Source organism: Gavia stellata, chromosome 38, assembly GCF_030936135.1.
Source record: "Gavia stellata isolate bGavSte3 chromosome 38, bGavSte3.hap2, whole genome shotgun sequence".
Taxonomy (NCBI): Eukaryota; Metazoa; Chordata; class Aves; order Gaviiformes; family Gaviidae; genus Gavia; species Gavia stellata.
The window spans coordinates 790609-816735 of NC_082631.1; the positions used below are offsets into that span (position 1 = coordinate 790609).

Genomic DNA, 26127 nt, shown 5'->3' on the forward strand with positions numbered 1-26127 from the left:
GGTCAGGTTATATACGGGTTTGGGGTCACAAGCATGAAAAATGAGAGTTAGAGTTAAATTTAGAGCCTCATTGGCATCTAGACTAGCTTAGGGTCGTCTTAAGTCGTGTACATTTACGATTAGGGCTGGGTTAGAGCCTCACTGGGGCCTGGACTAGTTTAGGGTTAGCTTAAAAGTCCTCTATATTTAGGATTAGGGCTGGGTTAGTGCCTCAGTGGGGTCTGGAGTAGCTTAGGGTTATTTTAAGTCCTGTATATTTAGAGTTAGGGCTGACTTAGAGCCTCATTGGCGTCTAGACTAGTTTAGGATCAGTTTAAGTCCTATATATTTAGGGGCAGGGCTGGTTTAGGGCCCTGTTGGGGTCTGGGCTAACTTAGGGTTAGCTTAAGTCCTATATATTTAGGGTTAGGGCTGGGCTAGGGTCCTGTTGGGGTTTGGGCTAGCTTAGGGTTAGGTCAAGTCCTATAAATATATGTAGGATTAGGTTTAGGATAGGGATAGGATTACAGTTGTGGATAATTGGATTAGGCTTATAGTTAGGATCAGGGTTGGGGCTAGGGACAGGGCTAAGGTCAGGTTTACCATTAGGGATAGGGTTAGAGTCGGGGTTATGGTGAGGGTCAGGGTTAGAGCCAGGGTTAGGATTAGGATTAGAGTGAGGGTCAGGGTTAGAGCCAGGGTTAGGATTAGGATTAGGGTGAGGGTCAGGGTTAGGGTTAGGGATAGTGTTAGGCATAGGTTTCGGCTGGATTTGGTTCAGTATTAAGGTTACAGCTCTGTTAGGAATGGGGTTGGGCTTAATTGTAGAAATATTAAGCACTAGAGTGTAAATTTAGGGTTAAAAGGACAGACTACGGGTAAAAGTTAGGGTGAGGGCTCAGCAGCACCCGCTTCTGGGAAAAGTGGGGTGTGGGCTGACCTCCAAAGCTGTCGTAGGGTTCAGGACAGGGTTTATGGGGTTCACATGAGGCTTCCAGCCACTCCCCGTCCCCCAGAAGATTGTCCCCTCCCCACAAGGCCCACCTCGGGCACTACGGTGTCCCCCTTTCCCCGTCCCCCTTCCCGGATGCCCAGATCTGTCCCCCCTCACCTTCTCCTCGGGGCTGTCCACCTCCAGAAGCTGCGTGCCCAGGATCGAGCAGAAACGCTGGGCGTTCTCCCAGGAACTCGCCGTCTTGGAGTAGAAATAACAGGAGTTCCCAAAATAGGTCCAACCTTTGGAGCAAGGGGGACAGCCTGGGGAGAACAGGATACAGAAAAGAGGCGGGGGGGGGGTGTCACCCCTCGTTTGGGGCTGCGAGACCCCATAAACCGGGAACAGCCCTGGCCGGAGACACGACTGGAGCTGCCGCGCATCCCCACCAGGTTGGTGTTACAGCTGCATTAGGGTTAGAGCTCTGCTGGGGTTTGGGTTAAATCCTATATATTTAGGGTTAGGACTGGATTAGGATCCTGTTGGGGTTTAGGCTGGATCAGGATTAGGTTAAATCCTACATATTTAGGGCTATAACTGGGTTAGCGCTCTGCTGGGGTTTAGGTTAAATTCTGTATATTTAGGGTTAGGACTGGATTAGGATCCTGTTGGGGTTTAAGGCTGGATCAGGATTAGGTTAAATCCTACATATTTAGGGCTATAACTGGGTTAGCGCCCTGCTGGGTTTAGGTTAAATCCTATATATTTAGGGTTAGGACTGGATTAGGATCCTGTTGGGGTTTAAGCTGGGTCAGGATTAGGTTAAATCCTACATATTTAGGGCTATAACTGGGTTAGCGCCCTGCTGGGGTTTAGGTTAAATTGTATATATTTAGGGTTAGGACTGGATTAGGATCCTGTTGGGGTTTAAGGCTGGATCAGGATTAGGTTAAATCCTACATATTTAGGGCTATAACTGGGTTAGCGCCCTGCTGGGGTTTAGGTTAAATTCTATATATTTAGGGTTAGGACTGGATTAGGATCCTGTTGGGGTTTAGGCTGGGTCAGGATTAGGTTAAATCCTACATATTTAGGCTTAGGACTGGATTAGGGTCCCATTGGGATTTGGGTTTAGCTTGAGTCCTGTATGTTCAGGGTTACAATTGGGTTGGGGTTAGGGCCATGCTGAATTTTGGGCTAAATTAGCATTATCTTAAATCCTATAAATTTGGGATTATGGCTGGGTTAGGACCCCACTGGGATTAGGGCTAGTTTAGAATTAATTTAAATCCTATATATTTAGGGTTAGGTCTGGGTTAAGGTTAGGGCCGCACTGGGATTAGGGGTAGTTTACAATTAACTTAACTCCTGTATATTTAGGGTTAGGGCTAGGTTAGGATTATTGGGGTTTGGGCTAGATCAGGGTTAGTTTAAATCCTACATATTTAGGGCTACGAACGGTTTATGCTTCAGACCCTGCTGGGGTTTGGGCTTGCTTAGGGTTAGGTAAAGTCATTTAGGGTTTGAGCTGGGTTAAAGGTTAAGACCCCACTGAGGTTTGGCCTCGCTTAGAGTGAAGTCGCATATATTTAGGGTTAAGTCTGTGTCAGGGTTAGGACCCCGTTAAGGTTTGGGCTCGGTTAGGTTTAGGTTAAGTCACTTATATTTAGGGTTAGGTCCAGGTTAGGGCCCTGTTGCCGTTAGAGCTTAGCTTAAGCTGTATCCGTGCCAGTTTAGGGCTGAACTTCAGTCAGTGTAGGGTTAGGCGAAGCCCTAAATATTTGGGATAAAGGTGCCGGGACTGACAGGAGCGGGAACAGACGTTGTCCGTGCTCCCATGGATGACCCAGTGGCTCCACTCGCGGTCCCCGGTGTAGAGCATCACCGTGTGCTGCTGGTTGTTGCCGTAGTTGAAGTAGAGATCATAGCCGGCGAGCGCCAACAGCCCGCCGTCGCGGCACTCCCAGCGCTGCAGCGTGCCGTCGTCCCGGCACGGCTCCAGCCTCACGAGGGCCAGGTTTTGCCCGCGGGTTGCCGTAACGCAGCGCTGGCTCTCCCAGCCCCGTAGCCGGCCCCCGTGCAACCACTGGAACCGTTGTGCCGCAGCTTCGGGCCGACACGCCATCGCCGTCAGCCGATGCCCGTTGGCCTCAATGCATTTGCGGTGGTCTTCGTTGTACAGCAGGAAGGACCGGGAGGCTGCAGAGAGGTTCCCGGTGAACTGGGTTGGGATACACACACGGGGACTGGGGACACGCAGGGGTTGGGGACACGTCTGTGGGTATCACCGTGGAAAGGGGGACACACACACACACACGCAGCGTGGACACGCACCCACGTTCGGCAGCTCCTTCGCCTTCTCTGTCTCCAGCGCCGCCGTCAGGCCTGCAACTGTGGGGGGGGACATGGGGGGACACACAGGCCACCCCGTCACCACAGGGCACAGGGTGTCCCGGAGCTGTTGCCACGGCAGGGGTGGCAGGGGGGCTGGTGTTGAGGGGTCCTGAGCACTCAGACCCCCCGTGGAGACCCACAACACCCCGATAACTTTGACTCTGCCCCCCCCAGCAGCCCTGGCATCGTCTCCCAGGTGGAAGGGGACCCCCCCCTGAGCCCCGCAGAGCCCCGCTACTCACTGTGCCGTGAACCGACGGTGAGGAAGATGATGTTCATCAGCACCGAGACCCCCAGGGCCACAATGCCCACCAGCACCAGCTTCTCCCTGGACCAGCACCCTGACGCTGGGGAGGGTGGGTGAGTGACGACCGGTCCCCGGTTCGGGCAGAGCCGGGTGGCACCGGCTTTAACCGCAGTGTGGTTTTGTCCCGCTGGCGATGCTTTTGCCCTCGCCCATGCTGTACCTGGGGGGTCGAGCACGTGCTTCTGGCTTGGCACAGCAATGGGGGGGTCCAGGGGCTCATACGGGTTCTCCTCGGTGGGGCACAGGTCGCTGCAGGCTGGGGAGGGGGCACTGGTGATGGCACTTGTGGGGCATCCCCCCTTCCCAGTGCCACCACGATCCCTGGAGACTCCCCTCGGGCACCGGGATGGGGGATTCCCACTGGCAACACTGTCCTGGAGCCCCCCCACATCGGGTATCAGGGGTGAGGGATCCCCCCCCGGTGTCTCCGGCCTCCCCAGGGATCACCATTGGGCACCAAGGGTGGAAATGGGGGTCCCTTTCAGTGCCACCGTCTGCCCTGGGGACCCCCTCTTTGGACACCGAGGGTGGGAGAGTCTCCCCTGGGGGTCACCAACCACCCCAGGGACCCCCCCTCGGACATCAGACACGAGAGACAGGGATCTCCCTCAGTGCCACTGCCCACCCTGGGGGCACCCCTCAGGGAGCAGGGATGGAGATGGGTGTCCCCTTCGGTGCCACCACCCGCCCTGGGGACCCCTTTTGGGCACCAGGGACTGGGGATCCCTTTCTAGGTGCCACCACTTCCCCAGGGACCCCTCTTGGGCACCAGGGATGGAGATGGGGATCCCTCCCTGGTGCCAGAGTCCATCCTAGGGACCCCCCCCTCAGACACCAGGGGTGGGGGAACCCCCCTTGGGTGCCACCACCCACCCTGAGAACCCCCCTTTGGCACCGGGGACAGACACAGGGGTTTCCCCCAACACTGTGAGACCCCAAAAGTGACATGGGGTGTGCATTAGGGACAGCAGGACTGCTGAGCTCACCCCCACCCCAACCAGCACCCCGGGGTGCTCCCTACCTTCCCCGCCGCTGGGCCCCAGCACCCACGTTTGCCCCTGCCCAGCCTGGCTGGACTCGACGTTGCCGTACATCGTCCCTGCAGCGCCGAAGAGCTGTCCCCAACGGGTGTCCCCACTGATAAAACTTGCGGGAAGTGGGTGAGGGGGGGTGCCGGATGCACCCCCGCCCCGGGGACGGGCCTCGAAGGGGCCCCCGAGCACCCCGTGGCTCCCTCCCTGCACCCCAAAGCTTGGTTGGAGGTGGCATCACCAGTGACAGTCCCCAGTGGGTGCTGGCAAAGACCCCGGCGTCCCTGGGGTGTCCATGAAGGAAGGCCCCAGGGAGTGGGGGGCCCAAGGGTGCTGCCTTTTTGGGGAGGGGGTGGGTGCTGGGTGGCATGTGGGGGACTCGGGGCCAGGTGTCCCCATTCCAGGGCTGTCCCCATACCCAGGGTGACCCACACCTCGTATGTCCCCACACCTGGAGTGTCCCCATGTCCAGGGTGTCCCCATGCCCAGGGTGCACCCATGGCAGTGTCCAGGGTGTCCCCATGTCCAGGGTGTCCCCATGCCCAGGGTGCACCCATGGCAATGTCCAGGGTGTCCCCATGCTCAAGGTGTCCCCATGGCAATGTCCAGGGTGTCCCCATGCCCAGGGTGTCCCCATGCCCAGGGTGCACCCATGGCAATGTCCAGGGTGTCCCCATGCCTGGGGTGTCCCCATGGCAGTGTCCAGGGTGTCCCCATGCCCGGGGTGTCCCCATGCCCAGGGTGCACCCATGGCAGTGTCCAGGGTGTCCCCATGCCTGGGGTGTCCCCATGCCCAGGGTGCACCCATGGCAATGCCCAGGGTGTCCCCATGCCTGGGGTGTCCCCATGGCAGTGTCCAGGGTGTCCCCATGCCCAGGGTGTCCCCATGCCCAGGGTGCACCCATGGCAATGTCCAGGGTGTCCCCATGCCTGGGGTGTCCCCATGGCAGTGTCCAGGGTGTCCCCATGCCCAGGGTGCACCCATGGCAATGTCCAGGGTGTCCCCATGCCCGGGGTGTCCCCATGCCCAGGGTGTCCCCATGCCCATGTTCAGCAGATGCCAATGCCCAGGTGTGATGGCAGTGCCCGTGGTATCTCCATCACCAGGGTGTCCCCATACCTGGTACATCCCCGGTGTCAGCCCAAACCAGGGTGCACCCATGCCCGTCCCAGCACCCATGGGTGAGCTGGGTGGCCCTGAGGTGGGTTCCCTCCCCCTGCTTCCCGCTGGCTCTGGCCATGCAGGAAGAGCCGGGTGCTATCAGCACCCACCAGCCCCAGCCACAGTTCCCCGGCCACCCGCTGGCACCCGGCTTATCACACCCGGTGGGAGTGGGCACCCGATGCCGCGGGGCGGGCGTAGGGCTGCAGGGATCACCGTGGTGGAGCCAGATGTGCCGTGGTGGTGATGGGTGTCCCATGGTAGGGCCAGGTGTGTTGTGGTGGCACCAGGCGTGCCGTGGCTCTGCCTGGTGTCCCATGGCTGTGCTGGGTGTTCCGTGGTCATGCCAAGTGTCCCATGGTGGTGCCAGATGTCCCTTGGTCATGCTGGGTGTCCTATGGTAGTGCCGGCTGTGTCACGGTGGTGCTGGCTGTGTCGTGGTGGTGCCAGATGTGCTGTGGTGGTACTGGGTGGGTTGTGGTAGGGTCAGGTGTGTTGTGGTGGTATCAGGTGTGCTGTGGCTGTGCCACGTGTCCCATGCTGGTGCCGGGTGTCCCGTTGTGGTGCTGGATGTGTCGTGGTAGAGTTGGGTGTGTTGTGGTGGTATCACATGTGCCATGGCTCTGCCCAGCGTCCCATGGTTGTGCAGGGTGTCCCATGGCGGTGCTGGTTGTGCCACAGTTGTACTGCCTGTATCACGGTGTTGCCAGGTGTCCCGTGGTCGTGCCGCGTGGGCCACAGTGATTCTGGCTGTCCCATGGTGGTGCCAGTGGTGCCGTGGTGGTGCCAGGTGTCTCATAACTGTACTGGGTGTCCTATGGTGGTGCTGGGTGTGCCATGGCTGTGCCAGGTGTCCCATGGTGATGTCAGATGTTTCATGGCCATGCTGGCTGTCCCATGGTGGTGCCAGCTGTGCCATGGTGGTGCCGGCTGTGCCACAGCTGTGCCATGGCTATGCCAGCCATCCCGTGGTGGTGCCAGGTGTCCTGTGGCAGTGCTGGCTGTCCTGTCACGGTGATGGCTGTGCCATGGCAGTGCTGGGGTGTCCCATCCCAGTGACGGTTGTGCTGTGGTAGTGCCAGGTCTCCTGTGGTGGTGCCAATTGTCCCGTCCCGGTGACAGTTGTGCCGTGGCAGTGCCGGGTGTCCCATCCCAGTGACAGTTGTGCCGTGGCAGTGCCGGGTGTCCTGTGGTGGTGCCAAGTGTCCCGTCCTGGTGACAGTTGTGCCGTGGCAGTGCCAGGTGTCCCATCCCGGTGACGGTTGTGTCATGGTGGTTCTGGTTGTCCCATCCCAGTGACGGTTGTGCCGTGGCAGTGCCGGGTGTCCTGTGGTGGTGCCAATTGTCCCGTCCCGGTGACAGTTGTGCCATGGTGGTTCTGGTTGTCCCATCCCAGTGACGGTTGTGCCGTGGCAGCGCCAGGTGTCCTGTGGTGGTGCCAAGTGTCCCGTCCTGGTGACAGTTGTGCCGTGGCAGTGCCAGGTGTCCCATCCCGGTGACGGTTGTGTCATGGTGGTTCTGGTTGTCCCATCCCAGTGACGGTTGTGCCGTGGCAGTGCCGGGTGTCCTGTGGTGGTGCCAATTGTCCCGTCCCGGTGACAGTTGTGCCGTGGCAGTGCCGGCTGTCCCGTCCCGGTGATGGTTGTGCCGTGGCGCTGCCGCATGTCCCCACGGGTCGCCCCCGCCTGTCCCCATCCTCGCAGGACCCCCACACCCGTCCTGTCCCCACGCGTGTCCCCAGAGCCACCCCCCCGTCCCCGCAGGGGTGCCCACGCGTGTCCCCGCTCCCCGACGCGTGTCCCGGGGGGCCCCCGCGGTGTAGCGCGGCCCGCGGCCGCCAGGTGGCGCTGTCACGACCGGAGCGGAGCCGCCGAGGGGCGGGGCCGAGCGCAGCCCCGGCCCGGAGCGGGGGGACACCGGGAGCGGGGAGCAGGTACCGGGGAGCAGGGACCGGGAGATACCGGGACCGGGGGGGCTGGGACCGGGGAGCAGGGACCGGGAGATACCGGGACCGGGGGGGCAGGGACCGGGTGATACCGGGACCGGGGAGCTGGGGCCGGGTGATACCGGGACCGGGGGGGCTGGGACTGGGGAGCAGGGACCGGGAGATACCGGGACCGGGGGGGCTGGGACCGGGAATACCGGGACCGGGGGGGCTGGGACCGGGGAGCAGGGACCGGGGATACCGGGACCGGGGGGGCTGGGACCGGGAGATACCGGGACCGGGGAGCAGGGACCGGGAGATACCGGGACCGGGGGGGCAGGGACCGGGTGATACCGGGACCAGGGAGCTAGGGCCAGGTGATACCGGGACCGGGGAGCAGGGACCGGGGAGCAGGGACCGGGGATACCGGGACCGGGGGGGCTGGGACCGGGTGATACCGGGACCGGGTGATACCGGGACCGGGGGGGCAGGTACCCGGAGATACCACGACCGGGGAGCAGCGACCGGGTGATACAGGGACCGGGGAGCAGGTACCGGGGAGCAGGGACCGGGTGATACCGAGACCGGGGAGCAGGTACTGGGGAGCAGGGACCGGGAGATACCGGGACCGGGGGGGCTGGGACCGGGGGGAGCTGGGACCGGGGAGCAGGGACCGGGGAGCAGGGACCGGGGGGAGCTGGGACCGGGGAGCAGGGACCGGGAATATCGGGACCGGGGGGCACGTACCAGGAGATACTGGGACCGGGGGGGTGGGGTGGGACCGGGGAGCCGCGACTTGGGGTCGGTACGGAGTGGGGGGAGCCGGGATCGGGGAGCAGGGACCCGGGGACACCGGGAATGGGGGGGCTGGCACCGGGGAGCCGGGACCAGGGTGAAGCCGGTGGTGGGGGCACCCACTACCGGGGAGCAACGAGAGCCAATACCAGGGAGGAGGGGGCCGTACTGGGGTGCAGGGCCCGGTTACCGGCATGGGAATGGGTGTACCGGGCTGGTACCGTGGAGCCGGAAAACTGGTACCGGGGGACTAGAGCAGGACTGGGAAAGACACCGGGGAGTGGGACCCACCGGTACCGGGGCACCAGGCTGTCCATGGGGACCTGTCCCCATCACCGGTGACCCCGGTGCCAGCTGGGCCCAGCACCCGTCATCGGTGTCCTTGGGGTGTCCCTGGTACCGGGAGGGGGGTTCCACCACCACCCTGGGGTGACCCCTTTGGGTGCTGCCTGCTCACCGCTTCTCTCCTTGCACCGCAGATGGGATCCGGGAGGACGTCAGCAGCACCAAAACCGCACCAGGGTGCCAGACCAGGATGGACACCGGCAGCACCGATTTGGGGCCACGATGCTGGGCCGGAGCAGATGCCGGCAGCGCCGAATCGATGCCAGCAAGTCAGGATGGTGAGGACACAGGCAGCGCCGATTTGAGGCCACCGTGCCAACACCTGGCAGATGCCACCAGTGCCAAACTGACACCAGGCAGCCAGGACAGGGCAGGCACCGGCACTGCCAAAATGATGCTGCGGTATTGGGCCAGGGCTGATGCCGGTAGTGCCGATTCAGGGCCGCAATGCCAGGATGAAGAGGGTGCTGACAGTGCCAAACCGATGCCGGCGTGCCAGGACCAGGTGGACACCCGCAGTGCCGATTTGGGGACACAATACTGGTTCCAGGCAGACACCGGCAGCTCCAAACCAATGCCGGGGTGCCAGGACGAGGCAGCCACCAGCAGCGCCGATTTGGGGACACGATGCCAGGACACGGCGGATGCCGGCAGCGCCAAATCAGCCCCACAGAACCAACATGAGGATGCCGCCAAGCCAAGCCGGCACGACTGTGAGACCGTGTCAGCGGGTGCCCGTCCCTTTCGGTGCGGGACGTGTGGGAAGCGGTTCGGGGCGAGCGCCACGTTGACGCGGCACCAGGCGCTGCACGGAGCCGAGCACCCCTTCTCCTGCGCCGAGTGCGGCCGCGGCTTCTGCGACCGGGCGGCACTGGCAACACACCGGCGAGGGCACACGGGTGAGCGCCCCTTCGCCTGCGCCGAGTGCGGCAAAGCCTTCGCCGGCAGCGCGGGGCTGCTGGTGCACCAACGAGCGCACACGGGCGAGCGCCCCTTTGCCTGCGCTGAGTGCGGGCAGCGCTTCCGGCAAAGCGCCCATCTTGCCCAACACCTCCAGGGCACCCACGGCACAGGGCGCCCACACTCGTGCCCGCAGTGCGGCAAAGCCTTCGCCCTCCGCTCCACGCTGGCCCGGCACATTCAGATCCACACCGGCGAGCGTCCGCACGCCTGCAGCGACTGTGGGCGCCGCTTCCGCCAGCGGGCTCACCTGGCCCGGCACCGCTTGGCACACACGGGTGAGCGCCCTTTCCCCTGCGGCGAGTGCGGCAAAGCCTTCGCCCTCAGCGCCACGCTGTTGCGGCACCAGCTGGTGCACACCGGCGAGCGCCCGCACCGCTGCCCCGACTGTCCCCGCGCCTACACCCAAAGTGCCTACCTGGCCCAGCACCGCCTCACCGCCCACGCCGGCCAACGACCCCACGCCTGCCCCGAGTGCCCGCGGGCCTTCGCCGACCGCGCCAACCTCCTGCGCCATCGCCGGGGCCACGTCGGCGCCCGGCCCCACGCCTGTGGGCAGTGCGGGCGACGCTTCGCCCAACGGGCGCATCTCCAGGCGCACGCCGGCACCCACGGCGGGCAGCAGCCCTTCGCCTGCGGGCAGTGCGGGCAGCTATTCGGGCGCCGGGCAGCGCTGGCGGCTCACCGGCGGGTGCACGGTGGGCAGCGGCCCTTTGCCTGCGGGCAGTGCGGGCAGCGCTTCGCCCAACGAGCCAGCCTGGTAGAGCACGGCCGGCGGCACACGGGCGAACGGCCTCACGGTTGTCCCCAGTGTCACCGCCGTTTCCGGCACCGCTCAGCGCTGCTGCGGCACCGACGGGCGCACGTCGGCGAGCGTCCCTTCCCCTGCGCCCACTGCGGTCGCCGCTACAGCCGCAGTTCCAACCTCCTCCTGCACCAGCGAGTCCACGCACCCGACTAGCACCCATGGGTGCCGCCGCGGGGTGTTCACACAGCGTTACGGCGTGCCAACGAACACCGTGCCATGGCTTTTGCCGTGCCGGGGAAGGGGTGTCCGGCAGTGTCACCCCGCAGCCAGACGCATCGTGCCCTGTGCCAGCCCCCAGCCTTGAAGCCTTCAACCCCCCCCCAGGCTGAGCGCCGCCGGGTTAATTTTAAATAATAATAATTAAAAAAAAATAAGAAAATATATAGTTGGGTTAATTTTAAATAATAATAATAATTAAAAAAAAGAAGAAAAATGAAAATATACAGCAGTCACGTCCTCTCCTCCCCCGTGGGGCACGGCTGGGCCTTGGAGGGGGGATTTGGGCCAGTGCAACAGTGCAGGGGTGGGGGGGGCAGGAAAATGGGGGTCCCTGGAGCCCCCCCCTGCGTCACCCCAGCTTGGGGACACGGCGGGACGAGTGGGAAAGTGCCGCGGGGCCGAGCCCCGGCCGGGGAAGCGGCCGCAGAAAGAGGCGGGGGGGGTGGAATTTGGGGCGTCGGGTAGCGGCGGTGGGGGGGGACACCCCCGGGGTGCGGAGGTAGTACCGGCTCTCGGGCTCCTTCGGTAGCGTTTGGGGTCAGGTGTGGGGTGCGGAGGGGTCCCGGGCCGGGCTGGGGCGGTGCCGCAGGGTCTTCTCCTCCTCCTGGGGGAGACACGGGACGTGTTGGGGACACTGGGATGGGGACACGGTGCAGCACCCATGGGTGGTCCCCGAGCCTGCAAGGAGCTGGGGGACATGTTGGGGACACTGGGATGGGGACACGGTGCAGCACCCATGGGTGGTCCCCGAGCCTGTAGGGAGCTGGGGGACATGTCGGGGACACTGGGATGGGGACACAGTGCAGCACCCATGGGTGGTCCCTGAGCCTGTAAGGAGCTGGGGGACATGTGGGGGACACTGGGATGGGGACACAGTGCAGCACCCATGGGTGGTCCCTGAACCTGCAAGGAGCTGGGGGACATGTTGGGGACACTGGGATGGGGACACGGTGCAGCACCCATGGGTGGTCCCCGAGCCTGTAGGGAGCTGGGGGACATGTTGGGGACACTGGGATGGGGACACAGTGCAGCACCCATGGGTGGTCCCTGAGCCTGTAAGGAGCTGGGGGACATGTGGGGGACACTGGGATGGGGACACGGTGCAGCACCCATGGGCTCCAGGGTGTCCCCGAGACCGTAGGGAGCTGGGGGACACGTGGGGGACATGTGGGGGACACTGGGATGGGGACACTGGGACAGGGACACGGTGCAGCACCCATGGGTGGTCTCCAAGCCTGCAAGGAGCTGGGGCACATGTGGGGACACTGGGATGGGGACACGGTGCAGCACCCATGGGCTCCAGGGTGTCCCCGAGACCGTAGGGAGCTGAGGGACACGTGGGGGACATGTGGGGGACACTGGGATGGGGACACTGGGATGGGGACACGGTGCAGCACCCATGGGTGGTCTCCAAGCCTGCAAGGAGCTGGGGCACATGTGGGGACACTGGGATGGGGACACGGTGCAGCACCCATGGGCTCCAGGGTGTCCCCGAGACCATAGGGAGCTGGGGGACATGTCGGGGACACTGGGATGGGGACGCAGTGCAGCACCCATGGGTCCAGGTGGTCCCTGAGCCCATTTTGGAGGGTCTCCCTGGTGAGGAGCAGGATCTCCCCCAGTGACACCCCATGTACGGATCAGGGCACCCCTGGGAGCCCCCAAACCCAAGGGCACCCCATTTTGGAGGCTCTCCATGACCACGTAACCCCATGCATGGGGTCAGGGCACCCCGGGAACCCCCAAACCCAGGGGCACCCCATTTTGGAGGCTCTCCATGACCACGTACCCCCATGCATGGGGTCAGGGCACCCCGGGAACCCCCAAACCCAGGGGCACCCCATTTTAGAGGCTCTCCATGACCACGTACCCCCATGCATGGGGTCAGGGCACCCCGGGAACCCCCAAACCCAGGGGCACCCCATTTTAGAGGCTCTCCACGGCCGGGAGCACTCACAGCCTCCAAGGCGCCGGCGCTGGCCCACTCGGCGGGGGTGAACGCGTCCTCCTCGCCCCGTGCCGGCTCCGGCCCCTCGTCCTCGTACTCGGTGAGGTAGTCGGACTCCTCTGGGTGGGGGGGCAAGGGGAAGCGGGGGGGGGGGTGTCAGGCCCCGGATCCGGATCCGGCCCTGCACTCCGGACCCCCCCCCTCATTCCGCAGCTCACCGTCCGCGTAGCCGTCGGACAAGTAGGGCTTGGCGGGCTCGATGCGGGACACGATCTCCGCCAGGTCGGTGAAGCCAGCGCTGGGACACGTGAGCACCTACGGGAGGAAAAGAGTGGGGGGGGCCCCCCAAGCAGCCCCCCCCACCATGTGTGAGAGGGGTGAGGATGGGGTGGGCAGGAGGAGGGAGGTGAGATGGGTAAAGGGGCAAGGGGACACAGAGAGAGGGACAAAAGGTGGCCGGGGTGACAGGAGATGGACCAAGGGGACAAAGGATGATGGGGAGGAGGACAGGAGATGGACCAAGGAGGGGACAAGGATGCTGAGGGGGACAGGAGATGGATCAAGGGGACAGGAGATGGACCAAGGAGGGGACAAGGATGCTGGGTGGGACAGATGGATCAAGGGAACAGGAGATGGACCAAGAGGGGACAAGGATGCTGAGGAGGACAGGAGATGCGTCAAGGGGACAGGAGGACAGCCAAGGAAGGGACATCAGGATGCTGGTGGAGACAGGAGATGGACCAAGGCTTAAGAGAATAGACCAAAGAGGGGACAGATGATGGACCAAGGAGGGGACAAGGAGGATGCCGGGGGGACAGGAGGATGGACCAGGGTAGGGGGGACAGGAGATGGACCAAGGAGGAGACAAGAATGCTGAGGGGGACAGGAGATGGATCAAGGGGACAGGAGATGGACCAAGAGGGGACAAGGATGCTGAGGGGGACAGGAGATGGATCAAGGGGACAGGAGATGGACCACGGAGGGGACAAGGATGCTGAGGGGGACAGGAGATGGATCAAGGGGACAGGAGATGGACCAAGGAGGGGACAAGGATGCTGAGGGGGACAGGAGATGGATCAAGGGGACAGGAGATGGACCAAGGAGGGGACAAGGATGCTGAGGGGGACAGGAGATGGACCAAGGGGACAGGAGATGGACCAAGAAGGGGACAAGGATGCTGAGGGGGACAGGAGATGCATCAAGGGGACAGGAGGACAGCCAAGGAAGGGACACCAGAATGCTGGTGGAGACAGGAGATGGACCACGGGGACAGGAGATGGACTAAGGCTTAAGAGGATAGACCAAAGAGGGGACAGATGATGGACCAAGGAGGGGACAAGGAGGATGCCGGGGGGACAGGAGGATGGACCAGGGTAGGAGGGACAGGAGATGGACCAGGGAGACAAAGGATGATGGGGAGGAGGACAGGAGATGGACCAAGGAGGGGACAAGGATGCTGGGGGGGACAGGAGATGGATCAAGGGGACAAAAGGATGATGGAGGGGGGACAGGAGATGGATCAAGGGGGGGACAGAAGATGGACCAGGGTTGAGGGGACAGGAGATGGGCCAAGGAGGGGACAAGGATGCTGGGGGGGGACAGGAGATGGACCAAGGGGACAGGATGGAGCAGGGTGGGGGAGACAAGGAGATGGCGGTGAGTGACAGGAGGACACCAGGGGGGACAAGCTGCATCAGGAGGGCTAGAAGGACATGGAGGAGACAGAGGGGACAAGGGACAAGGTGGGGTGCTGCTCCCTTAAGATATCTCGGGACCAGGGGGGAAAAAAAAAACCCTTAAAATCAGGGTTCCAGGGCTGGGGACACCCCGAGGTGGGTCCCTGGGCAGCCACCGCCACCCCCGGGCCCCAGTGCCACCCCCTGCTCACGTCCATGCGTTTGCTCTCGTAGAAGTCAGCCGAACGCCGGTCCTTCACCATCTTCTCGATGATGTCACCCCGGCTCCAGCCGTCGAAGACCACCTTGCCGTGCTGGTACCCCACGTCCTGCAGGGAGAGAAGCCGCAGCCCATCGGTGGCCCGGGAACCCCAAATGATGGCCCGGGCACCCAACTGATGGGTAGGACATCCCAACTGATGGCCCAGGACACCCCATTGATGGCTGGGGCACCCAACTGATGGCCAGGGTACCCCAAATGATGACTGGGATGCTCAACCTAATCCAGACACCCCAACCAATGGCCAAGGGTACCCCACTGATGGCTGGGGCACCCAACCAATGGCTTGGGCACCCCAACCAATGGCCCAGGCAGCCCAACTGATGGTCAGGGAGCCCCAAATGATGACCTGGGTACCCAGAACGATGGCACAGGCACCCCAAATAATGGCCAGGACATGGTAGTCGATGGCCCAAGCACCCCAGACGATGGCTCAGGCACCCCCAGATGATGGTCCAGTCATTCCGTTAATGGCTGGAGCACCTTAATGATGGCTTGAGCGCCGAACTGATGGCTGGGGCACCCCACCAATGGCCAGGACACCCCAACCGATGGACCAGAGCACCCCCAAATGGTGGCTGGGGCACCCAGTCAATTACTGGTTGACAATACCTGATGGCCAGGAGACCCTGTTAATGGCCTGGACACCCAACTGATGGCAAGGGCACCCCAATCCACATCTGGGGCACCCCATTAGTGGCCAGGGCACCCTGTCAATGGCCAAGACACCCCAATCAACAGCCAGGACACCCCAACTGATGGCTGGAGAACCCCAACCCATGGCTTGGGGCACCCCATTGATGGCCAGAGGCACGCTAAGCAATGGTCCAGGCCACCCCACCAGCCTCTCCATCCCCCAACTCACATAGATCTCGTCGAACTTGCCGAAATCCATGGTCTTGAAGCGGTCGATGGGGGGGCGGATGTACTCGCAGTACGAGCTGGACTTCACCACCTCCAGCTGTCGAACGCACGACACGTAGGCCAGACGGGACTGGATCTCCGCCATGTCGGGCACCTGTGAGGATGAGGTGCTCAGCACCCTGCCCGCACCATCTCACCAGCACCCCTGTGTCCCACCGATCCTCACCTTGACTTTTTCAGCCCAGGGGTTGAGACGTTTCCAGAGAAGCCACCAGCCAGACAGGCTGTCCCCATAGTTGCACAGGTCCGTCTCGTCTTGGCTGCCCACGTCGATGGCGATCACCGTCTTGGCACCCATGTTGCGGGCGATGTCGGCTGTGGGGTGAGAAAGGAAGCAGCTGGGTCAGCAGCGTCGCGGTTTCCCCCGCTCTGAGCCCGTGGCGAGAGGTGGTGGCACAAGCGGAGCGGGGAAATGGGGGCAAGGGATTGTCCCCGAGTCCGGGCTGGATGGCAAAGCCATGCTGGGGCTTGTGGTGGGACAAGCAGTGTCCCATGGGTGCCAGAGTTGGGGGCAGGAGCCCAGTGGCAGGACGTGCCGGTGGGGAGCAGAGCAGCGATGCAACCTGGTGCATGTGCAACCTGGTGCATGGGCACAGGCAAGTTGCAGCATCTGTGGTGGGATGTGAAGGAGCGTGGAGATGCCCCGGGAAGACACCCGGTGGTGAGGACACCAGGAGACGACGCGAGGTGGATGGAAACGGCTTGCACATGGAGGAGGATGAAGATGTCCCAGGAGGGCACCTGGTGCTGAGCACATCAAGAGATGATGATGCGACAGGGAGGAAGGTGGTTTGCATGTGAAGGAGGATGAAGATGCTCCAGGAGCCCGGTGCTGAGGACACCAAAAGACAACGCAAGATGGAGGGAGGTGGCTTGTACATGAGGGGAGATGGAGATGCTGCAGGAGGGCGCCCAGCGCTGAGGACACAGAGATGATGCAGAGCGGAGGGAGGTGGCTTGGAAATGAAGGAGCACAAAGATGCCGCAGGAGGCCACCCAGTACCGAAGACACCAAAACACGGTGCAGGATGGAGGGATGTGACTCGCATGTGAGAAAGGATGGAGATGTCCTGGGAGGGCAGCCGGTGCCAAGGACACCAGGAGATGACACAGAACGGAGGGAGGTGGCTTGAATGGGAAAGAGCATGGGGATGTTCTGGGAGGGTACCTGGTATCAAGGACACCAAGAAATGTCCTTTGAGGTGGAGGGAGGTGCCGTGCACGTAAAGGAGCATGGAGGGCACCCGATGTCAAAGACACCAAGAGATAGTTTGCTATGACAGGAGGTGGCTTGCATGTGACCGAGGATGGAGATGCCCCAGGAGGGGACCTGGTGCTGAGGGCACCAGGAGAAGATGAGGCAGGATGGACAAAGGTGGCTTGCACATGAAGGTGCCCCAGGAAAGCACCCGGTGACATGGCCACCAAAAGTAGGTACGTGACAGAGGGAGGTGGCTTGCCCGTGAAAGAGCATGGAGGGCACCTGGCGTCAAAGACACCAAGAGCTGGTACAAGACAGATGGAGGTGTCTTGTAGGTGAAGGAGGACGAAGAGGCTCAAGGAGGAGCTGAAAACATCCAGAGAGGATGATGCAAGATGGACAAAGGTGGCTTGCACGTGATGAAGCGTGAAGATGTCCCAGGAGGACACCCAATGCCAGGGACATCAAAAGATGGTGCAGGATGGAGGGAGATGGCCAGTACCTGCAGGACCACAGAGATGCCCTGGGAGAACACCCAAAGCCAAGGACACCGGGAGAGGATGACGCAGGATGGCGGAAGGTGGTTGGCACCTAAGGAGCATGGAGATGCTCTGGGAGGGTGCTAAGGACACCCAGAGATGACACAAGATGGAGGGATATTTTTTGCACGTGAAGAAGGATGAAGATGACCTGGGAAGCCACCTGGTGCTGACGACACCAAGAGACGATGAAGACTGTGACTTTTTTGGCATGTGAAGGAGGATGAAGATGCCCTGGGAGGACTCCCAACACCGAAGACACCAAGAGATGATGCAAGATGAAGGGAAGCATCTTGCATGGGAAGAAATATGAGGATGCCTTAGGAAGCCACCTGGTACTGAGGACACCAAGAGATGATGCAAGATGGATGAATGTTTTTCTTCGCATGTGAAAGAAGATGAAGACGCCCTGAGAGGGACGCCCAACAATGAAGACACCAAGAAGACGCAAAACCAAGCAAGACGTCCCAAATCCAACCTCAACATCTCCGGCCATTGAGAACCCATCTCGTGGTGGCCATGCAGCCCCACCCAACCGCCCACCACCGCCCCCGGGGCCAGACCTGGCGCCGTATTGGCTGCCACCCCGGTTGGGCGGTGGCGGTGGCGGCGTTGAGCTGCTACTTGCCTGGCAGGTTGTTGATGTAACCACCGTCCATCAGTAAGTTGCCGTCCTTGGGGTCGCAGAGTGGCGGTAGGTACCCAGAAAGGGTCATGCTGGCTCGCACGTACCGCCAGAGCGAGCCTGCGCCGGCGGGAACAAACGCAATGAGCACGGCCCACCCGAGACCCGTCCCCCGGGGGGCTGCCCCTCGCCCCTGCCCGTGCCCAGGGACGTCTGCACCCCACGGGTGCCCAACGGGCACCCGCGGGTGGCAGAGGAACCCGTTGCGCGCCCTGACTGGTCATTTGCAAAGCCCAGGTGGTTCAACCTGGGATGGGACGTGGTTTTGGGGGGTGGGAGGGGGTGGGTTTTTTGGGGGGCCGGTGGCCCCGGCGAGTGAGATGCTGACCTGGGACATTGTTAACATAGCAGCCGTCCACGAGCCAGTGGCTGTCCTTGGGGTCGCAGAGCGGAGGCAGGTATGGGGTATAAGACGCACTGGCTCGGACGTAGCGCCAAAGGCTGCCTGCCGGAGGGAGAGGACACGGTCACGGCCACGGGGGGACGGGACGTGCCCGAGCACCCGGCGGTAGGTGACCGAGGATGCTGGCACCGCGTCGGCGGGACGTTTGCGGCCCCAGGACCAAGGGAAAGCACCTCGGCCATGCCAGGATGGGGAAGGATGGGTGGGCGAGATGCTCGCCGGAGCGTTAGGGGTGGTGAGCGGGGATTAGTTGGCGTTAGAGGCCAGAGGAGCAGGCAGAGCGAGAGCCAGGCTGCTTTACGAGCCACCGCGTGCGCCCCGTGGACGGCTCAATGTCCCAGGTGAGCTCCGACACCAGGCAAGGAGGAGGGGCAGCCACCGCAACGTCCCCACCACCGCGATGTCCCCACCACCGCGATGTCCCCACCACCACCACATCATCCCCACCACCAATTGTCTCCACCACCACGTTGTCTCCACCACCACCACCACGGCATCATCCCCACCACCATGGCATCCCCAGCACTGCCACCGCGTCCCCATGCCCCACATGCCGTGAGCGTGGGTTACTGGGGTTAGTGGTGAGCAGATATGTTAGAGGGGGACATGCATGCTCGGGGTTCTGCCGCCAACCCCACCGAGGACGTGGGGCACAGCCAGACCCCCATGGGGAGCTGAGCATGGTGGGGTCACCAGCACCAGGCGGCTCTGGGAAGCCACCACTGCCCGGGCTCACCGTGAGCCCTCCAAGCTCTTTCCTTGCCGTGCCAGGATGCGTCCTCCCCTTGGCACGTGGCAAACCTTCCCCCCCGTGGGGCAGCAACACCATTTTAGGGTGCTGGTGAGGAGGGTCCCCGCAAAGGGGGGATGTGGTGGCACCGGAGAGCTTCCCCAGCTCCCCGGGGAGCTCTTACCGTCCGTGTGCACCCGCATGGCCGAAGCCGTGATGTCGGTTGTGACATTGAAGTAGGGCAGCCACAGGTCCTGTGGGGACAAGATGGGGTGGGTGACGCCGTGGGGACATTGGTGGGTGGGTGGGGAGCTGGTTGGACCCCCCACCATGGGTGGGTGCAAGACCTGGGGGGCGTCCGTGTGACGCACCTCGATCTGCTTGTCCTGGAAAACTTTGTTGATGCTGGCGTTGAAGGCTGAACCCGAAAACATGGAGGTGATGGGGTAGGTGAGGTCCAGGACGGTCTCAAACACCGAATTCATGCACTGGAGGAGGAGGAGGATGAAGAAGAAGAAGAGAAGGAGGAGGAGGATGAAGAAGACAAGAAGGAGGAGGAGGAAGAATAATAAGGAGAGAAGGAGGAAGAGGAGGAAGAAGGAAAAGGAGAGAAGGAGGAGGAGAAGGAAGAAGAAGGAGGAGAAGGATGAAGAAGGAGGAGAAGGATGAAGAAGGAGGAGGAGGATGAAGAAGGAGGAGGAGGATGAAGAAGGAAGAGGAGGATGAAGAAGGAAGAGGAGGATGAAGAAGGAAGAGGAGGATGAAGAAGGAAGAGGAGGAGGAGGAAGAAGGAAGAGGAGGAGGAGGAAGAAGGAGGAAGAAGGAGGAGGAGGAAGAAGAAGGAGAAGGATGAAGAAGGAGAAGGATGAAGAAGGAGAAGGATGAAGAAGGAGAAGGATGAAGAAGGAAGAAAGAGGAGGAATAAGAAGGAGGAGGAGGAATAAGAAGGAGGAGAAAGAAAAAGGAAAGAATAAGAGGAGAAAGAAGCAGCAGAAGAAAAAGAAAAGGAGAGAAGGTGAAGGAGGAGGAGGAAGAAGAAAGAGGAGCAAAAAATAGAAGGAGAAGAGAAAGAGGAAGAGGAGAAGACAATGAGAAGGAGGAAGAAGAAGAGGAAGAAGAAAAGGAGGAAGAAGAAGAAAAGGAAGAAGAAAAGGGGGAAGGAGATGCTTTAGAAACACCTCAGGCAGGGCTGGCCATGGGCAGGGCAGGCACCGTGCCAGCGTCCTCCCAAAACAGGGACGGTGAGGGTCAGCGTTTGCCTTCGCTGGGGTGGGGGACGTGCCACAGCACCCACCTTGGCCCACTCACGCGCCCGCTGCTTGGTGCGGACGGCGCTGCGCTCCTCGGCGTAGAGCGCCCCGATGAAGGCGCCGATGGAGGTGCCACCCACCATGTCGATGGGGATCCCCGACTCCTCCATCGCCTTGATCACCCCGATGTGGGAGCAACCCCTGGATAGACGGAGAAAATAAAGAGGAGGAGGGACAAAAGCGGGACTCCCACCCCGCCGGGTCGCATCCAGCCATGGCGCGGCACCCACCTGGCTCCGCCGCCCCCCAGGACGAGGGCGATGGTGTTGCCGGTGAGGACCCGCGCCAACCGGGAGAAGTCGCTGTGCCGGTCGGCGCTCTTCTCAAACACCTTCTCGTACATCTCCCGCTGCGGACAGGATGGACGATGGGTGACGATGACAGTGGTGGACCACCAAGGTCACCCAGGAGGACGCACGTACCAGTTTGGTGGGGCTCCGGCGGGAGAAGACACGCCGGGGACATTTGATGTGGAGGTGACCCGAGCACCAGCTGCGCATGTTGAGCCACTCAACGGTGCGGGAAGGGCTGGGACCATCCTCGCGGTGTAGGAGGACCAACTGCTTCAGCGCGCGCACCGCCGTGTTCTCCAGCATCTGCTCCAGCTGTAGAAGCCATCAGCCACCCGGCACGGTGTTGTCCCACCACCGCCCACACCCCACCTCACCTCTCCCAGCGCCGGCTCTTGGTCACCCAACCCTACGATGAGGATGCAGTCGGCTTGACGGATGCAGCGCACGGTCCACGGCGTCAGGGTACAGTCGGTTTGGTACAGGACGATGCGGTGGATGTCCTCCTGCTGTGCCAGCCAGCCCGACAGGCGGTACTCCTGGATGCTGCCAAGATGGAGGGGTCAGCCAGCAGCACGGTGGTGGGTCGCCGGTGATGTTCTTCCCAATGGGAGTTACCTGTCCAGCGCTGAGGAGCCGAGACGGGCACGGATGATGTCGCTGGTGAGGAGCAGCGTGGGACCTGGGAGAGGTGGGGACATGGTCACCACTGTGCCATGGGGCTGTGGTCACCATCATGCTGTGGGGGCTCTAGTTATCACCATGCCATGGTTGCTACCAGGCCATGGGACTGTGGTCACCACCATGCCGTGGGGCTGTGGTCACCATGCCATGGTTGCTACCATGCCACAGGACTGTGGTGACCACAATGCCATGGTCACCACCATGCCATGGTTGCTACCATGCCACAGGACTGTGGTGACCACAATGCCGTGGGCACCACCATGCCATGGAGCTGTGGTCACCATGCCATGGTTGCTACCATGCCACAGGACTGTGGTGACCACAATGCCATGGGCACCACCATGCCATGGGGCTGTGTCACCATGCCGTGGTTGCTACCATGCCACGGGACTGTGGTCACCACCATGCCACGGGACTGTGGTCACCACCATGTCGTGGTCACCGTTGTGCCAGGGGGCTGTGATGGTCACCGTGCCATGGTGCCCACCATGCCACAGAACCATGATCACCTCCACGCCATGGCCACCACCGTGCCATGGTCGCTGCTACGCTGGCACTCACCGATGGCGTTGAGCGCATGCTTGAGCTCCAGTGTGAAGGCAGCCGTGGGCACATCGTCGCACACTGGCAGCACCGCCACTGTCGACAGGTTGCTGGTGGGGTTGGTGGGCTCCGAGCTGGAGGCCATGCCCAAGCTGGAGCCTGCACGGACAGGGATGATAGGGTGGTGGACACCTTCCATGCGCTGCTCCGATAATGGCCACCAGCCCCGGAGAGGGCACCCCCTTGTCCCCAATCCTTTTGGGACCTACTTGCAAAGGGCCCGCGGAGCTGCTGAAGGTTTCCCAAGATCTTCTGGCTCAGGAGGTGGATGAGGCGGGTGACAACCTGTAGGGACGAGGACCGGGATGGCCATCAGACTTGGCAGGGCTTCCCACGCTGGAGACTCATTAACACCCCAGACTGGTGTCCCACATGCCTTTTTAGGTGCTACCACCACCACCCATCCTTGGGGACCTCAGAGAGGGACAACCCTTTAGAACATCAGCCCTTCTCCTCCAGCAGCTCTAATCACATCTTTAATTCCTTAATTTAAGCTGGTTTTAAAGGGTCTCGCAGCCACCAGCTGGGGGGGACACGCTCCTTCCATGGGCAAAGGGTGCAGACCCCAGGATGGGGCTCTGGGGGTACCTGGGGGTATCTGCGCTTGATATTGTTCAAGGTGCCCTCAGGCAGCTTGGCCAGCTCCGTGTCCCGGACCGCGTGGACCGTGGTGGCACGGGGCTGCCGGGTGAGGGCTTCCACCTGGGGAAGAAGACATATAGCCAAGATGTATCGACGAGACATACAGGGTGTCCATCGCTTGGCCCCGACAAGGCTCTCACCACGCCGATGAGGTCCCCGCGGCCATACTCCCCGATGAGCTCCTTCTTGCCGCTGCCCTTCTGGATGACGGAGCGGAGACGCCCGTTGAGCGCGATGTAGGTGCAGTCCGACTTGTCACCCTGCCTGGGGGACACCGCCAGTGGGACCTCAGCCCCCTGCCAAGGTGGTCCTCACCAGGCTGAGGTGGGCACCCACCCGTGGGTACCCACCTGTAGAGCGCCCGGCCGGCCTCCACCGCCATCCAGTCGATGGCGAAGTCCATCTGGCGCACGAAGGGTGACATACGGGCAGCCACGGTGTGGGCGACACTCAGCACCACGCTAGGCTGCTCCCGCATGATCCTACGGGTCAACAGCCGTTGGGGGACACGGTGGTGGCCCCAAGAGATGCCACCACAGCGCTCACCGCAGGAATCCCCTTTGGCACCAACCCTTTGCCCCAAACCTCCTCCGCCAGTGCCGGGACTCACTCGTAGAAGTCCGACTTGGAGATCTTGAGGAAGGTGCAGTCGCGGTTGGCCTTGATGGTGAAGATGAGGGGCTCGCCGGTGAGCACGGCCAGCTGGCCCACCATCTCGCCGGGCTGCGTCAAGAAGAGGCAGACATCCTCTGCCTTGTCGATCATCCGCTGGTACACGTGTAGGCAGCCCCACAGCACAAAGTGGAGGCTCACGTCCTGCCAAAATGGCACCCTGTCACCGTTGAGGGCCACCTGGGACCCCCGGGCGTGAGGGGTCCCGTCAACACCGCTTGGGGTTTCTTCTGCTCCTCTTCACCAGGTCTTCACAGGGCAGGAGCAGGAAGGGTGGCACCCCACGGAAACATGGGGTAGGGGGAAGCAAGACGCCACACCAGCTCCCCGAAACCCAGACCCACCTGGTCCCCTTGACGGGCAATGACTGTCCCGGCTTTGGCGTGATGGAGCAAGACGCGGTTGTTGAGGAGAGAAGGGTCCTGGGGGGAAGAATGGCATCACATGAGGTGATGGGGATCACTATGAGGAGATAGGGACCACCAGGAGGAGATGGGGACCACCAGGAGGAGATGGGGACCACCAGGAGGCCACGGGGACCACCACAAAGTGACAGGGACCACCACGAGGAGATAGGAATCCACCACAAGAAGACGGGAACCCATCACAAAGTGATGGGGGACCACCACGAAGTGATGGGGATCCAACATGAGGTAATGAGGAACCACCACAAAGCAATGGGGACCACCACAAGACCAGGGGACCCACCGCAAAGCAACAGGGACCACTACGAAGCAACGGGGGACCAATGTGAAGGCACAAGAGACCACCACGAGGCGATGGGGGACCACCACGACTCAACAAGGACCCACCACGAAGTGACAAGGACCACCACAAAACCACGGGGGACCACCACGAAGCGATGGGAACCCACCACGAAGCGATGGGAACCCACCACGACGCAACAGAGGATCACCACAAAGCCACGATTTCCCTGTGCTGGCACCGTTTTTGCTCTCACCTCCACCTTCATGAGCTTGACCAGCTCCCGCTTGGCAGCCTCGAAGATGGCGCTGGTCTGGCGGCCCTGGTAGGGCCCAAAGGGACAGTCCCCAGTTGCCGAATCGTCCTCGCAGTAGTTGTAGTGGTAGACACCAGAAGGTTGTTCCTCCACCGTCACCGACTTGCGCTCCTTGGGCTCGTGCGAGACTGACTGTGGGGAGACGGGATGGCTCCGGCACCCATCCGTGGTCACCCCCATGGGAAGGATTTGGGTGGATGTGGTGTTGCCGGATCCGGCCTTACCCGGGAGAAGGCGGCCAAGGCACCGGTGCTGTCCTCCTGCAGCGACACCGAGATGCGGCCGCGTTCGTAGGCCATGTCGAAGTCAGAGCGGGGACCCTTCTGGATGCCTGCGAAGGGTGAGGGAGGGGTCACCGGTGTCCGAGATGGGGACGCTGGGGGGGGATACACGAGCACGGGGAGGGGTTGCATGAGCATGGGGGGGGTGCACAAGCACTGGGGGGGGGGTTGCATGAGCATGGGGGTGTTGCATGAGCATGGGGAGGGTGCACAAGCACGGGGGGGTGATGCACGAGCGCAGGAGGGGGATGCATAAGCCTGGGGGGTGCAGAAGACACTGAGATGGGGTCCACGAGCCGGGGGGGGTGCACAACCCTCGGGGGGGGGGGAATGCATAAGCCTGGGGGCGGTGCACGACCCCGGGTGGGAGATGCAAGACCCCAAGGGGGGAAATGCATGAGCTGGGGAAGGGGATGCACCAGTTTACGGGGGATGCAGGAGCCTAGGGAGGGAGATGCAGGAGCTCGAGGAGGGTGCACAACACGGGGGGGGCTGCATGACCCCAGGACCGCCCCCCCGGCTCCTTCCTCCAGCCTCCGACCCACCGGAGATATCCACCGGCATGGAGATGCAGCGGCTCAACGGCGGCGGCGGCGGTGGTGGCGCGGGGGTCTCCAGGCCTCCGGCTTTCAGTGGGTCGACTGCAGGATGAGACCACCCTGAGCACCAGCAGCTGAGCCCCCCCCCCACCGCGGCGGTGGTGGCACAGCACGGTGGGGTCTGTGTTCCGGCATCCCCGTCCCGGCTCTTACCCGGTTCCCTCCCCTCATCGGCACCGCCGAGGCCCCGCTTGCCGTGGCGGACTGGGCTGGTGCGGGCGGCGTGGCCGGGTTGGGGGAAAAGCCGGAGCGGTTGCATGTCCTGCAAAAGGGGGACATCAGCGGGGCTGCGGGGGGGGATCCGGATCGGGCCCAGACCCCCCCCCCATTTTCGGCACGAACTCACGTGGCTGAAGAGCTCGTTCGTCAACCCAAGGTAGTTGTGCAAAGCCAAGAAGGTGACACGCTGTAGGCGCACCATGATGATCTAGAGGGGGACAAGAAGCCATCAGCGGTCCTCTGCCACCCCAAGGGACCCCCCGCCGTGGTCCCCCCAACCCGGGACTCACCTGCACCACCCTCACCAAGCTCTCGGGGTACTTCTCGAAGACGGCAGAGAAGGCTTCGACCGGCAGCCGTAGGACGGTGGAGTCCTCTGCCGCCCGGGGCGCACACCGTCCGGTAAGGTCGCTGGTGGCCCTAGGTGACACAACGTGGTGTTGGTGGCCTTGCCGGGATGGGGAGGTCCATCTCGGCCGTGGATAGGGGACGGTGGCAGCTGGGGGCTGGTGAAGCCCACCTGTGGCACCAGGCTTTTGGCCGGTTGGGCTTGGTGATGGCA

General features: G+C 62.3%; 2 protein-coding genes across 2 annotated transcripts in view; one reads left to right on the plus strand and one right to left on the minus strand.

Moving 5' to 3' along the window:
* Window positions 1-9061: 9061 nt before the first annotated feature.
* LOC132320553 (zinc finger protein 497-like) lies at window positions 9062-10792 on the plus strand. The gene has a single exon (XM_059833061.1). The coding sequence runs from the start codon at window positions 9062-9064 to the stop codon at window positions 10790-10792; it is 1731 nt and encodes a 576-aa protein (XP_059689044.1).
* Window positions 10793-11088: 296 nt separating this feature from the next.
* The window catches only part of LOC132320554 (patatin-like phospholipase domain-containing protein 6), a 16253-nt gene continuing 1214 nt past the window's right edge, over window positions 11089-26127 (minus strand). Inside the window, 31 exon segments of the mRNA XM_059833062.1 lie at window positions 11089-11124; window positions 11174-11345; window positions 11425-11462; window positions 12816-12925; window positions 13025-13121; window positions 14695-14811; window positions 15628-15780; window positions 15853-16001; window positions 18055-18171; window positions 18440-18556; window positions 19429-19498; window positions 19616-19732; window positions 20539-20695; window positions 20785-20903; window positions 20977-21159; window positions 21222-21390; window positions 21463-21526; window positions 22090-22230; window positions 22341-22416; window positions 22720-22833; window positions 22914-23037; window positions 23124-23255; window positions 23384-23589; window positions 23790-23867; window positions 24407-24598; window positions 24691-24797; window positions 25293-25388; window positions 25500-25608; window positions 25693-25773; window positions 25856-25951; window positions 25953-25985. Coding sequence (XP_059689045.1) covers window positions 11089-11124; window positions 11174-11345; window positions 11425-11462; window positions 12816-12925; window positions 13025-13121; window positions 14695-14811; window positions 15628-15780; window positions 15853-16001; window positions 18055-18171; window positions 18440-18556; window positions 19429-19498; window positions 19616-19732; window positions 20539-20695; window positions 20785-20903; window positions 20977-21159; window positions 21222-21390; window positions 21463-21526; window positions 22090-22230; window positions 22341-22416; window positions 22720-22833; window positions 22914-23037; window positions 23124-23255; window positions 23384-23589; window positions 23790-23867; window positions 24407-24598; window positions 24691-24797; window positions 25293-25388; window positions 25500-25608; window positions 25693-25773; window positions 25856-25951; window positions 25953-25985 — 3570 coding nt within the window.

Bases quoted from the DNA above. Each gene is read 5' to 3' on its own strand.
- LOC132320553 (XM_059833061.1), top strand. From the start codon at position 9,062: ATGGACACCGGCAGCACCGATTTGGGGCCACGATGCTGGGCCGGAGCA.